This window comes from Solea solea, chromosome 6 (assembly GCF_958295425.1).
Source record: "Solea solea chromosome 6, fSolSol10.1, whole genome shotgun sequence".
NCBI lineage: Eukaryota > Metazoa > Chordata > Actinopteri > Pleuronectiformes > Soleidae > Solea > Solea solea.
The window spans coordinates 22269931-22284702 of NC_081139.1; the positions used below are offsets into that span (position 1 = coordinate 22269931).

At 40.5% G+C, this 14772-nt stretch overlaps 2 protein-coding genes across 5 annotated transcripts; both read right to left on the bottom strand.

The window, feature by feature from the left end:
* Window positions 1–2559: 2559 nt before the first annotated feature.
* On the bottom strand, window positions 2560–4339 carry LOC131460924 (EEF1A lysine methyltransferase 3-like). Its single transcript, XM_058631831.1, has 3 exons — window positions 4021–4339; window positions 3790–3901; window positions 2560–3304 (listed from the first exon to the last, which is right to left on the bottom strand). The coding sequence occupies exons 1-3, from the start codon at window positions 4171–4173 to the stop codon at window positions 2907–2909; spliced, it is 663 nt and encodes a 220-aa protein (XP_058487814.1). The 5' UTR covers window positions 4174–4339; the 3' UTR covers window positions 2560–2906.
* Window positions 4340–5132: 793 nt separating this feature from the next.
* stx16 (syntaxin 16) lies at window positions 5133–14069 on the bottom strand. 4 transcript variants are annotated; one of them, XM_058631827.1, is made up of 9 exons: window positions 13631–14069; window positions 11117–11128; window positions 10902–11009; window positions 10654–10794; window positions 10409–10571; window positions 10164–10252; window positions 9806–9949; window positions 6938–7018; window positions 5133–6673 (listed from the first exon to the last, which is right to left on the bottom strand). In XM_058631827.1, exons 1-9 carry the CDS (start codon window positions 13709–13711, stop codon window positions 6572–6574), a joined length of 921 nt encoding a protein of 306 aa, XP_058487810.1. In that variant the 5' UTR covers window positions 13712–14069; the 3' UTR covers window positions 5133–6571. The 4 variants fall into 4 exon arrangements, with proteins under 4 accessions (XP_058487810.1, XP_058487808.1, XP_058487811.1 ...); XM_058631825.1 differs by having other exon boundaries at window positions 13586–14069; XM_058631828.1 differs by lacking the exon at window positions 11117–11128.
* Between the last annotated feature and the right edge of the window lie 703 nt (window positions 14070–14772).

Here is a 14772-nt window from a genome sequence, read left to right on the forward strand (position 1 = left end):
AGACACTTCCCTCTTGTAGCGAACGGGACTAGAAGGCTCCCATATCCTCTGCCATCTCTCCCTCTGAAATCCTCTTTCGTAATCTCGTTGAGCGGCTGTCCACTCTCTGCCTCTGACTTCATATGGCTCATATACTCCAATGTCCTGGTGCTGCTGAGTTTGTCGATCCAAATTAAAAGGGAAGTGGGAAGAAGATGGGGCAGCAAGCTCAGAGTGCGTCCAATTGGCACTGTCCTGTAGAGACCTTCCTGTTCTTAGGCTTGGTACAGTCCAGTAACCAGACTCCCTGCCTTGACCCTGCTGCTCACCATAGGAAAACGGGTAACTGGTCGTCTGATGTCTGTCATGATAGCTGTGAGAAAGGGTGGGAAAATATGTGCATGAACTTCAAATATATCAGAAATATTGTCAAGACAAGCAGTTAGTTTTTATTAGCTCTGGTGTCTCTGGTTTACTGTCTTTAAAAGGTGAAAATAAATCATTTTAATAAATTACATTATTTTTGCATTTAGGTTGATAGTAAATGCAAAATAAAACTGTATTGGGCCAATATTCCAAAGTAAATCAAGCATCACATGCTATGCATTATTGTTTATAGCACTAAACTTACTTATGTGCACAATTTCTCCGAGGAACAGTACCAAATCTGGCATAAAGAGATGAATGTCCCTGCTGCTCAGGCCAGAACTCCATCATCTAAATCAAGGATCTGAAACATAGAAAAAATATTACATTTGAAAAGATTAATGTAAATACATTTTCAAACAGAGATTTTAAACAAATGCATCTAAAAAGATGCAACACTAGCTAAACAAACAGAAATAAATACATAACTAAAGGGATATATGCACACATTCAATGTACCTTTAGCTGCCTGGTTCAGATTTTTGTCCGTGTTGCTCATAAGGTGTCATGAGGTCTAATGAAGTCAAACAGGACAAGGGTTTAAAAGGAGCGTGGTATTCATCCCCCTCCCACCACATTACACACACGCACACACACACACACACACACACAGAGTCACTAAACCCATCCTACTGTCATTTATAATCACAAATAATAACAAAATAAGCATTAGTATACTAGTTGTGTCCCTAATAAAGTTTGAATTTAATTGAATATACTTGATGTTTGGGTTGATTCAAACATGTTGTAACATTCAAACATTCCTTAGCTCTAAAAATCAAAGCAGTTAGAAAAATAACTCACAAATGGAAAAATTGGACTGGGATTCAACTTTGTTGTTAGGTTGATAGAAGATAAAACACATTTTACACCAAAGAGAATTTCAAGTGCACAATTACTGTTAAAAGTGTAAATGACAGCTCTTTTGATGTTTTCTTATTAATCCAAAAGTCACTGCTCATCATCACAACCACTTCATTTCCCTCAGCTTTTCACAACTATCAACAATTATCAATGATTATTGTGAACGACACTTGTGCAGGAGGTAGTGGGCATGATGGAAGGCAGCCTGCAGGGAGATAGGGATCTGTTGTTTTGTTGGCTGAATTGTAGTGGATGGAGAGATGGACAGCGGATGACGGGTCGTCTCCCCTTTCTTTGAAACTCTGTAGCGTAACAAACAGGCTTTCCTTTAGTGAACAGAAAGTCTGTACATCAGCAGAGAACAGGAGAGAGGGGATGAGGTAAGTATAGACAGCAGCAGGCTGCAGGAATGACAATCGGTTGATGTTGACAGAATAGTTGGAGGGCATGGGATGAACTTTGTTTTGGTTTTTAAATTGTTCACTAAGAAAACAGCATTGTGTTCCAACATGAATGACTGATGACTGAAAAATTCTAAAAACTTAACTTAAATGTCACCATATTCAATGTACAAGTCTTTTTATGTTTTTTTATGCTTTGCCATTTCACTCAAGGTTGACAAGTAGTTCAAAGAAGCATAAGACATATTTAGGAGGAGCTCAATTTATACAACTTTTCCACAGCATAAACATGAACAGGCTATAAATTAAAATTGTGAAAAAATTGCTGTATCTATATTAGTAAAGCCAATATTTAAAGTTGCATTGCCGAAGCTCTGTTACCCCACGGTGGACCTTTGAGTAATTACTACAACACTGCAGTCCTAATTTGACTGCATACAATTCTCCCTCACCCCTCATATACAAACACAGACAGAAATGGAGGATTAAAGTTTTTTCTACAGTGCTTCAGTAAGTAATGTGTTATTTATACGTCCTTAACCTTAGTGTTACTTGTGCAGACTGCATCAAGGAAACTTGGAGCTGTGAGTGCAGACACTCTAAATTGACCATGGGAGTGTGTCAATGGATGGATGTTTGTCTCTATATGTGGCCCTGTGATGGCCTGGTGACCTGTCCAGGGTGTACACAACCTATCGCCTTATGTCAGCTGAGATTGGCACCAGTGCCCCCTGTGACCCTCATGTGGAGGATAAAGCGGTAGAAGATGAATGAGTGAGTGAGTTGAGTGAGTGAGTAGTAGCCTGTATCTGCAGGAGAAGCTGTTTAGAAGCTGAAAAATAACTTCACCAATCTGCAAAAACAATAAACTCAGAGTTCAAAGACAATCAAGATATTCATTAGGATGCTTTAATAATTACAAAAGACTGTGTTTCCTTTTCAAATCATATAAAATCCCTTTAAAAATATATTAGTACCTGCCATAAAGGCCCATAAAAATCTTATAGTCAGTTGAGTAAAAAAGTAACTTCCATGACATAGTGCAGCTTGACAGGTAACCTCCATCTTTTGGATGATTCACTTCATACAGATTCATTTTGAAATTAGGAATGTGCAACATGCTTTTCAGATTGTTTTCGCTGTTATTTAAAAAAATATCTAAGACATTTGATCCATGAATTGTTTCAGTACAGTAAAGAATCCTAGTTCCAGTCCTAAAAACAGCTGCTCCAGCTTTCACTCATCTGTTTTCAAAGATGCCTTGTAGATATTAATGTTTTGTTGCTCATCACGGTGCACAAGTGCCACATTAAATCTGCTTGGCAGACATTCCTCAAAGAAACGCAGAGTCCCGTGCTCTCCCCGCATCTTGGACGAGAAATAAACGACAGCGCCCTTCTTGCACAAATGACTTAGTGTCTTCATGAGCAGCAGAAATGTGTCTGGGAGGTAAATTATATCTGCGCCAAACACCAGATCCCAGTCAGATGTAAAGTTCAGGTGGTCCTCACCCCAAGACAGAGGGAGGACCCTGGGAGGAGTAGAAGGCCAACCACCGGCCGGCATGTTGGCTGAGACATTGACTTGGAGCTGTGGGACAGCATGAGGAAGGTCAGTGAGGGTCACAGCTGCACCTGAAAGGCCAAGGTCACAGAAGAATTCATTAATAATACACTTTGTCCACATTGCAAGTACAAGATAAGGCAACAAAGACCACCTGACAGTTTTTTTTTTGGTTTTATTTTCGTTAAAAATGAATTAAATAAACGTAACCAACAGCTTCAGCTGTAGACTAAATTAGTATTTTGAAATAATAAACCACAAACACTGCTGTATTTTTTAGTTTATTTTGATACATTTATTAGTTATTATTAGTATTTTATTTAAATGCATTATGACGTATTTTTGCCCACGTGTGGACCTACCATTGGCTATGACGTGTCAGCTGCATTTTGCAGTGTGTGTCTGAGGGTGGCAGCAGTGAGCTACATGAAAATGTCAACTTTGAGCCACAGTGAAGTACAGCGAGTTGAAGAAATAATGTGTTTTGTGTATCAACAGTGAGTGAAGGAAGAACTCTGTGTCGCTGTGAAAATGTCAGCGTGGACCTATCACGTACCGAAGCGAGCTGCTAAAATACCGACCACGCCGGTCCCCGCTCCCAGCTCCATGACACGTTTTCCTCTCAGCTCCACATGCTGCTGCTCCAAGAAACGACACAGGAGCAGCGCCTGCGCACGCACACACACACACGTCATCGTTTTCAATACACTAAATTTCACAGTTAGTTTTGTTTTTGTTTAGTTTTTGAAGCAAAATTACAGTATTCTATTAAAATTATAGTTCTTACAGATTCCCAGACCGGTGCAGCCACGCCAAGGTTCGCACCAAACAGCTGTCTTATCTTCAGCTCCTGACCGCACAAACTGTACTGAGTCTCCTGACTGAATGTTTCAGCAAACAGAGAGTCGTATTCCGCTGGAAATGGGTAATTTTCTTCCATTACACAAGCCTTGAAACACAGTAGTGCTGAGAAACTAAAACTGTTATTTCTTCTTCGTCTTTCGCTTCAGAGAAACAGCAGCTTGCGTCCACGTCGTCGCATTACTGCCATCTGCTGGTGACAGTTGATTCCTACAGGAATTCCTACATTTTTGCCTGGTTACTTCTTGTCTCGTCAATTTTCTCCCACATTTAAGCACGTTATTATTAAGCACCTATTTATTTAGTTTTTATTGTGGTTTATTGTATGGCTGTTACCTCTAACATGGTTCATGTTTTTTATTCCCTCATGTGAGCTTTTATTATTCTGTACAGCACTTTTGTCCATTGTGGTGCGTTTAAAGTGCTTTACAAATGAAGTTAGAATCCTGTTAGTCCTGATCTTTTAAAAACCGTACTGTTTGCAGTTTCACTTACTTTAACTGTTGGTTGGATGCTTCCCTTTAATATGAAGAGTCCATTCTAATTACAGTCCACTGGTCCATCCTCTTACCTTTTCCTTCTCCACGATAACATGACAATCAGAGGTGTAAGTATTTATCCCATCCATTAATAAGCAGTGTCTGCTGTCCTTTAATAATCAGTGATAATCAGATCTTAATTAAGTTTATATTGGGGAAAATATGGTAATCTGCTTAGTTTGATCCATATAACAGAATGTCTTTTTCATTTTTAACATTATGGGTAAACCTATTCAACACTCATATTCAGTGTAATATGGGGAGGAAATGTTCATTAATTTCCTTAATGCCAAGGTCAAATAGCTTAATTTATTGTCATATAAAAATATAGAAAAAGAGATTCTCCCAGGGCAAAAGCTAGTTTTTTAGTAGTAAATTATCAACACCACATATTAAGTACTTTGACTAATTGAAGAATGGTTCCAGTTGTAGAACAGATTTATCTCCATCGAGAAAGTGACTGATTTGTGACCAATTCAAAACACAAATAAAACCCCCACCATGTTATAGGTTTATTTTAAAAAAGCTGCTTTCTCCTCACCAGTTTTGTTCTGCAAAAACAAAACTCCAGTGGAGTTCCACTAGTACATAACCATTATTCACAAGCAACTTCACATCAATGACAGAGAGGATTTTAACAGGTGTATAAACTGCAGTGTAGATATGTCAAAGCTCTTCATTTCAACTCGTCAGTCTTTATAAAAACACAAAGTTTCCAACACAGTCAACTAAAATATAATGTGTGTGAAGTGAAAGAAAAAGAAACAATAAACAAAAACAACCTCATAACGCTGTCTTCACGTGTCTGCTTGTGTTGGACTGCTTCACAGTTTTCTCACTGGAGTGGACAATAACAACAGTTGGGTTCAGACATCAGATTACACTCATTTACTCACAGTACAGTGATTCTGACCTGAAACCCCACACCTCTCATCCTCTGGATTCTTTGAAGCAATTCAAAAATAAATAAGTCAATAACTCTTTTCATTATACAGATGCCAGTAGTATCACATCCATAACACCTTCCTCTCCCCAGGCCTCAATATGTGCAAACTGCAAGTTTTTTTAAAAGGTAGCACTTAATGCAAGGACCATGACAAACAAACAAACAAAAAACAATTAAGTGTTTTAAAATGAGCACTTGATGCCACGTGTAGCAGGTGTGACACAGGTATGATCTTAGAACTGAGATGGAGGATCTTCCACAGACTATCAGAGGGGAAGCAGGGACCATAGTGCGCTGTTTAATTATTTAAGTAGGGGTAAAATGAGAAAAACCTGGTGGTCCTTAAACCAAAGAATGTTTTTGGTACTTAATTATTATTTTAATCCTGTCTGGTACTGCCGTAACACACAGATAATGTAAAAATACTGAGCCAGGTTGTGATGAAAGTGATTTTGTTGTTAAATTAAGATCTACTGCATGTTTCTCTTTCTACGACATTCACTTGTGTCAAAACTCTCTCATGGGAACTAAATATCTGCACTGATATTTAAACAGAAATGATGCCTCTTCACACAAGACATGTCACAATTAGTGCTTTGAGTTCAAGCAGAGAACACTGCCTTCATGTTTCATCAATGGCGGAACGGTTTTATACCCCCCAAAATAGCAGTTTCTATATAGACACAGAAATGTCAACGCAGTTGGGTTTGACAAACCTCTGTCAAAGAGCGTTACAATGATTTGGATGCGAGCCATTTGATAAAATGGCTTAAAGAGAAGGTTGATTGTTTCTTTCATCAAAACAGATTGTGGAAATTATCCCATCATAGTCATAAGTGCAACTGCACAACGATGTGGGTGGGATTCTTCTTGTCCTGGTAGGTTTGGAAGGCAGTCAGCTTTGTTTTGAGTTAAAACCAAGACCAAGTTCAAGTCCACACAGATGCACAACATATACCCACACAGAAAACAAGAGCCAGAGGAATGCATGACTAAAACTTTGTTCCAAAAAGAATAATAATTAGAACAATGACTATGACGGTGAGGATCAAAATGACCAGCATCTTTCTGTTTTTCTTCTGATACTGCTCCGCCTGAAAAGAAATTGACAAGAGAAAAAAAAAAGTTACATTGGATTAAAATAAGTATGCAATAATGTACATATTTATCTCTAAAGTTGTTATATGTTGTCTTTTTAATGCTTGCAGCTCCAAACAATCAGTATCACATGTAAAACTGCCCAGTAATTGTGTTACATTAATCTTTTATAGCAACCTACACCGTACATTTGTAATAAACTCACCAAACCAAAAGGTTAAAGTGACATATAAGCCTCTCACAAATGCATTTTTTTTTACCTTTTGTAATTGTTTTAATCCATCTTCTGTTTTTACACAAGACTGCTCCACATTGAAGTCGATTCGGTCAAGAACGGTGCCCTTAAAGAAAAACACAGGATTTTTTTAACGGATGATATTTTGCCCTTTGATTTTTTGGTTGGGAAACACAGTAACACAAGTACTTGATGAATCAATTATGAAAAGAATCATTAGTTGTGGGCCTAAAGTGTATTACTTGAGGACTATAACACAGCAAACCACCTTTGTAAGTTTAGGGTTTGCTTTGACTTGAGGGTCTGATGATGAGGGGACATATTATACCCTATTTCCCCCATTAAAATAGTTCCCTGGTGTCCTAATGAACATGTCAGTGACATGCTTTGGTCAAAATACCATAAGGATGAAGAATCATAGTAGTTCAATAACCCTGCTAAACCCGCCCCTTTCAGAACGCTCGGTTTTCGTGCAAGGTCCCTTTATATGCAAATGAGACACAGGCAAACACACACCCACTTCTTCCAGGGGGTTTCTGATTTGTCCTCTTTACAGCTATATTCGTCTCCCCCTCCCTCCACTAGCTCTCTGACAATATCAACATGTCAGCGAGAGTGCCGTCACAGGAAGAGACGTCCTACATAAGGATCGAGCCGAACACTGTCCAACTGTAAATCAGTTAAAAACACTTAGGAACAGAAGATCAGCGGTGACACAGAGAGTGCAGCACCGCTGCACAGAGAGTGCAGCACCGCTGATCGCCACCGCTGATCGCCAGCGGCGCGCTGAATAAACTGTATGTTGCTGTATCAGACCGGAGACTGTGCTCCGGAGACCTCACCACCGCTGACCAGCTCCGGTGCTCCGGCGAGCTGGCGATCAGCGGTGGCGATCACCGTGTAACGCGCCACCGCTGATCGCCAGCGGCGCGCTGAATAAACTGTATGTTGCTGTATCAGATCGTGTGTTCGTGTGTTCGCACCACTTCACATCAGACTGCAAACAGCGGTCGCCGCATTTAGTCAGGGGACGTATTTCACCGACGTACAAACACACACATTGTTAAGAAAAGATCACATAGAGCTCATAACTGACCATTCTGACACGTCCTAATTAAACATATTTGTTCAGTACGTCCTCCATGACCGGAGCACAGACTCAGTCTGATACAATCACATAAAGCAGCTGTTTATGCAGCTCGCCGCTGACGATCAGCGGTGCTGCACTCTCTGTGCAGCGGTGCTACACTCTCTGTTTCACCGATAGCCTAAACTGCCGCTGGCGATCAGCTGATCGCCACCGCTGATCGCCAGCGGCGCGCTGAATAAACTGTATGTTGCTGTATCAGACCGGAGACCTCACCACCGCTGACCAGCTCCGGTGCTCCGGCGAGCTGGCGATCAGCGGTGGCGATCACCGTGTAACGCGCCACCGCTGATCGCCAGCGGCGCGCTGAATAAACTGTATGTTGCTGTATCAGACCGGAGACTGTGCTCCGGAGACCTCACCACCGCTGACCACCTCCGGTGCTCCGGCGAGCTGGCGATCACCGTGTAACGCGCCACCGCTGTATCAGACAGTCTCCGGTCTGATACAGCAACATACAGTTTATTCAGCGCGCCGCTGCCGATCAGCGATCGCCAGCGGCAGTTTAGGCTATCGGTGACACAGAGAGTGTAGCACCGCTGCACAGAGAGTGCAGCACCGCTGATCGTCAGCGGCGAGCTGCATAAACAGCTGCTTTATGTGATTGTATCAGACTGAGTCTGTGCTCCGGTCATGGAGGACGTACTGAACAAATATGTTTAATTAGGACGTGTCAGAATGGTCAGTTATGAGCTCTATGTGATCTTTTCTTAACAATTTGTGTGTTTGTACGTCGGTGAAATACGTCCCCTGACTAAATACGGCAACCGCTGGCCGCAGTCTGATGTGAAGTGGTGCGAACACACGAACGCTGACTTTATCCGGCACATTAGCTTCATATATAAAATCCTCTGTAAAACACTGTGCTCCACTGTGCAGCCACCAACAGCACACTTGTCCCGCCACGTTGACATAATACCGCTCTTCCTCCCTCGCCTGCACTCTGGCAGGGACAAGGTGGAGCTAAGGCGGAGCTTGCGAAGTAAACGTACTGGTGGGGCGGTAACATTCGCGGTGAAATGCGCATGCTGACGTCATAAGCGCAGGGAATTCAACATCGAGCGTTTTATCGCCTATACTTACACTAAGCGGAACCACGAAAACATGACTGAGTATTGTTTTTCCACACTTTGGCGACTGGTAGGGCCCCCAGAGTCCCAAATATCAGTATTAAAATGGTTAAAAAGTTGATTTTGCATAATATGTCCCCTTTAAAGTGTCCAGCACTTCATTGTTACCGATTCTCACCTTGTTAATCAAACTGGGACACACTGTCTCAATATTCAGCCTTCGGGCAGTTGATAACTGTTCATAGCCCTGTCTAGATGTTTTGTGACCTATAGAGCTCTGAATGTCATGTGACTCTTTTTACGAAGTGCCATGTTGGCAGCCTAAGATGCAGCTCACTTCACTGCATACTTTAAAATCCACTAATATATCACAAAACATGGCAGGCTGAATATATCTGATCCTTATAATGCCATCAGCGTGCTTTTTACAAGTGTGCAAACAGCCGTAGAGGACATTATTCCAGGCCTGCAGTATCCTGACATCTTCAACCTTTCTAATTAGCTTCCATTCATCTTACTCCAGAGAGTCACTGAAAGTTTACAAGAGCCTGAAGGGAAACAAATGGACACAATCTGGCTTTGTGACAAACATTCACCTCTGGAGGCTACCGGCTAAAGATAGCATTGTTGTCACTGGAAGTGTGTGTCACATAAGCCAGTGGAATCTTATTGTTACCTGTTCAACCACCATTCCAGCCAAATCCCGGAAAATCTCGTTCAGGTCCGAGATGGACTGCACTATATTTCGGATCTCCCGCTCTCTTTCTTCAACCATGACCGTGTTCTGCTCCACCAGCATCAACTGGTCATCTGTGAATCCCTGAAACGGCAGAAACCATAGCACGGAGTAAATATTTCAATTCAATATTACTTTTATTCACAAACCAAGCAAAATGTTTAGTTTTACTCTATTATGTTTAGTTTTTACTCTAATTGACTGCATATATTTTAGTCGGTTTGTACATGTGATCAGTAATAATTCTGCTTTATTGTACAGTACACAGAAGGTACAACTGTGGAAAAAGCCCACTCACTTTGTCATACAGAGCTAAATCTTCATCCTCCTCCATTAAGGGTCCTGAGTCAAAAAAGTGCTTTGATCTCTCCTCACGATTCTTCATACCTGGAAGTCAAAACAAAAACATGACGCGCAGATGTTTTGAAGAGATATGAAATGAGATAAAGCCCTGACAAGTGACAACAGTTCAAATATGCAAAATGATAGCAGGGGAGTAAAGATGTAGGGAAAAATAAGACCAGCTTTGGTGGCAGTTCTTACGTTTTAAGTAGCCAGACTGTGTGTGTCTAAAATTGATGGACAGCTCCTGCAGACTCTGTGCCAGAGATGACACCACGTTTCTCAGTAGCCTCTCCTCTTGCTCGGTGCAGTGGCCACAGCGAGACTGCAAACCTGTCACAGCTCGCTGGCATCTGTGAAACATCTGCAGTGAACACAAACCCAGTGAGCAGATAGAAAATGAGCAACATTTCATGTATAATGTTATAGAGGTAAAGTTAATTAACCTGTGTGATCTCCTGGGTGGTGATTTCTATGGCGTGCTCTTCTTCAGTGCTATCATCCAGTGTGGGTCGATTCATATGCTTGTCATGAAGTATGGCCAGATCCTTCATCTTCTGCCGAATCCGTGTGATTTCATATTGGATCTAAAAAGGGATGTTTAAAACCAAGAAGTAGACTTATTTAGTCAATGCCAATTTATTTCCAAAAACACAATAGTTCACCATACATACACACAGAGGTTTAATTTTACCTCATCAACTCCCTCTGTCCATTTGGGAGGCAGTTTCTTGGTAACTCCAATGGCTGCTTCAGGGTCCAGACTAATTCCTGACACCAGGGCCATTCGATCATCAGCCAACTTTAAACATCAACAGATGATGCATTAACACATACTACAACATAATATCAATGACAATGGTGTTATGGTTTAGAGTCTAAATTCTACCAGAAGGGAAGCAGCAGTACCTCATCAAGCTCCTAATGTGATTGGCAGAGAGAGGAAGGGTCCCATGATCCAACATAGACCAAGGAAACGGAGAGAAAGACAGAAGTGACAGAAAGTGAGGCCTGGAAAATCAGCAGTGAAAACCCAGAAAGTGTGTGTGTTTGCATCTACTCCCACCAAAACGTTTACTACTTTATAATAAGAATAATGCTTTATACAGCAGCTTCAGTGAAGCATTTTCTGGAGGAAATCAGTCTCCACCAGATTCATAGATCATTTAACTAATGACTCAACTGAACTACTTCTGCACTTATCAGGAGTGAAAGTCAAAATATTTGATGTTTTTTGAGGAAGGATGAGGAAGATGGATGTTTCTTTAACAGTAATGCAGTTACAAAAAATAAACTATAACTACTGTAATTACTTAGATAATGCTCTACAACACTTATGGGTGAAGCTTAAAACAAGGCATTAACCTACACAACAAACAAAACACATTTTGACTACACACATCATTTTCCATATTAATTTATGACATCTCTGAGCTGTTCCATAACTGCTGTTCTAAATTAAACATAGGGCAATTCATTGAGTGACAGATAAGTAATGTTTGTTTTTTTCTCTCTGGAAAGACAAACATAGGCCAAGTGTACAAACGTTCATCAGCAAAACACAGCCGCTGAACTATCAGGTATAAATCGACTGTCACAAAACGTTCGCAGCTCTGCTGCATCATTTCCAGTTTCTCTGCCTCTGAACCTGCTTGCTTTTGTCCTCGATGGTTCTCCTGAGGTTAACCCCAGAAACAGCACTTTATACACTCATGCCATACAAAGTATTAACAGACAGCATGTGTCAAAGAACCACAACCACCATCTAAAGCGCTCTGCTCTGCGGGTTTGACTGGGCTGTCAAAAACAATTCTGACTGTGGAAAAGAATTTGAACTGTTCACCCTGGTGCGCAGTGTCAGTTTTTGGCAAATATGGTGCAGAAACCTTCCTCTGATGGGATACTCCGGGGTGCACAGGACAGGAAAGGAATGAATACAACACCAGCAGGTAACTGGTTAAAAAACAGTGGAGTGTGAATGCGCACACACACCTGACACCTGCATGCAATATTGTGCAGGTCAAGTCTAAGGCAAATACTTCCAGTGAATGGCTATAAAAGAGGAGCCACAAAAAAGCTATGCTGATGGGTTATAGTTTAGACTGGGAAAAGTAGATAAAAACAGAAATAAACACGACAGATGTATAGAGACTACACAGAAGAACTGCAGAGGGAAGGAAAATTAAGGCTGTAATTCCTTCTCATTTCACAGATGAGGAGCCTTTTCATTTGTTTAGAGATAACACACTATATTAAAGTTCAATTCAATTTTATTTGTATAGCACCAAATCATAACATACATTATATCAAGGCAATGTGCATAGACAACATAAAGTTGATATCAGGATTTCAATTCAGCCTTTTTCCATTTTATTTCCCTTTAAAACTTTCACTACAACTACAGATGCCAGCGCTCTAGTGTAGAGTTGGGGCAGCAAATGCCAAGAGATTAATTATAAGCCAGAAGATATTTTGTTATACTACAGTGTTTCTCTGGTCTGTGGGTGTGTTGGGCAGGGGTTTCTTCAGTGTTTGAAAGTGGGAGAAGGGGTCAACAAAGACATTAATTGATAATGTCATCACAAATATCTTTTAATAAGTTTAATGGCAAATGTCTTATGGAGGTCATAAATGAGTTTATGTGTGCTGAATGTTTGAGGTATATTCTATATAGAATAGCCATTTGAAACTACACAATGAGCAAATCACAGAGGCTGCAGTTCATAAATATGTTGAGAAACCATGTGTACCTTAAGGTGCTCACATTTTAATCATGGTCTGGTAATGCTCCATCAGATTTTAAGGGTTATTACAGAGTAAATAACTGACGTGAACCTTCATTTAAAGAGTTATATTGTAAAACTGCTATTTCAAATCTGTAACATTATATTTAACCCAAATCGTTCAGTCTTATATCATGTAATGACTAAAATAATTACGGACAGATCTGTATCAGGGCCTTGGTGATTTAATTTAAGCAGGACTGGGATTTAAAATACTGGATATAAATACTGAGTCTTTATCACATCAATGAACTAAAGCACTGAAAACTTTAAACAATATTGTCAGACATAAGTCATACAAACCTATCCGACTAATTATTAGGAATATTAGCTCTATGGCCATTAACATCTACGTCACAATATATAACATTGTGATAAACTATTGTACCAATATGGATCAACGCTATTCAAATAGAACAGTCGATGTGCACCTTTCTATAAAACCCATATTATTAAAAACTAAACAAGGACAGTGTATAAATAATAACTAGCAGCTCCTGGCACACACAGCTGCAGCTAGCTAACTGCTCTGGCTCCATGCAAACACACACACACACACACACAGTAAAGTGTCAAAACGATGCAGACCACTCACCGCAGCATTGCTACGTGTACTCAGACGGGGGTCGTATGTACTCACTTGCTCAGCCAATATTTGCCGGTTTTGGATTGCATTGTTCCGCATTAACAAGAAGGCATCGGTCAGACGCCTAGTGGCCATGACTGCCTTTGCTCGGTTTCTAAGTTAACGCTGGACAAAAGGCGGATCAGGTGGATGTGATATATATATATTTAAATATATATTAAACGTACGTCCACAGCCGCTGCTAACGTACCGCTAGCTTTAGCTTTTAGCTTTGGCTGCGATGAATGACGTGGAAACTCGCAGTTCACCGTCTACAATGGACGACAGGCGAGCTCAAGCGCATCCATCTGTTAAGTGTCGCTAATGCTTGCGTTAAAAGTCAGAAACATGGCCGCGGGTTTCTTCAGAAATCAGAATTTAGCGTCAGATTAGTGAACGTTTCACCGTTTCAGAAAACTGCGGAAGAAGGAAAACGTAAACATCTGCGTCAAAGCCTTCTTCTTCTATTGATCAACGGTGCTACCGAACGAGCATTACCGCCACCTGCTGTCAGCGATGCCACAGTGAAAACTTAAAACTCCTGTATTAATCTGTTAAAACTCAATTGGAAGAATACTCAAGTCATGTGTCAGAGTATAAATTATGCCTCAAGTGATTTTCTAAATATTTCTTTTGTTACCAAATTGTGTGATACTGATTATATTCATTTTATTTTGGTGTTCTTCATTGTACTTACAGAGCTGTTGCTCTATACCCATGGTTCTCAAACTGTGGTACATGCACCACCAGTGGTACGCAAGCTTCCTGGTACTTGAAGGAAAACCAGAAATACTGTTCTACTGTATATACCAGTGTAGAACAAAAGAGGAGCTGTTCAAAGAGTATGGAAAAAGAAACCGACCACCTCAGACCTCAGAGTATATTGCTTGACACAAATGTAACACTACTATAAACTGCATTAATTATAGTCGTGCTATGTAAATCAACTAACTGTAACCACTAACTGTGGTGATAGTGAACTTGAATTAAACCAGTTTAATGACTTTGTTTTTTAAATCTTAGAACAGATGTGCACTAAATGAGCAATCTTCAACTCCAAAATAAAACCAATTAACTTAAGCTCAACACTACATGGTTTTTTTTGGTGATCAAGGTGTCCCAAGCACCCGTTCACTTATGCCTTCTCTGTATCTCTG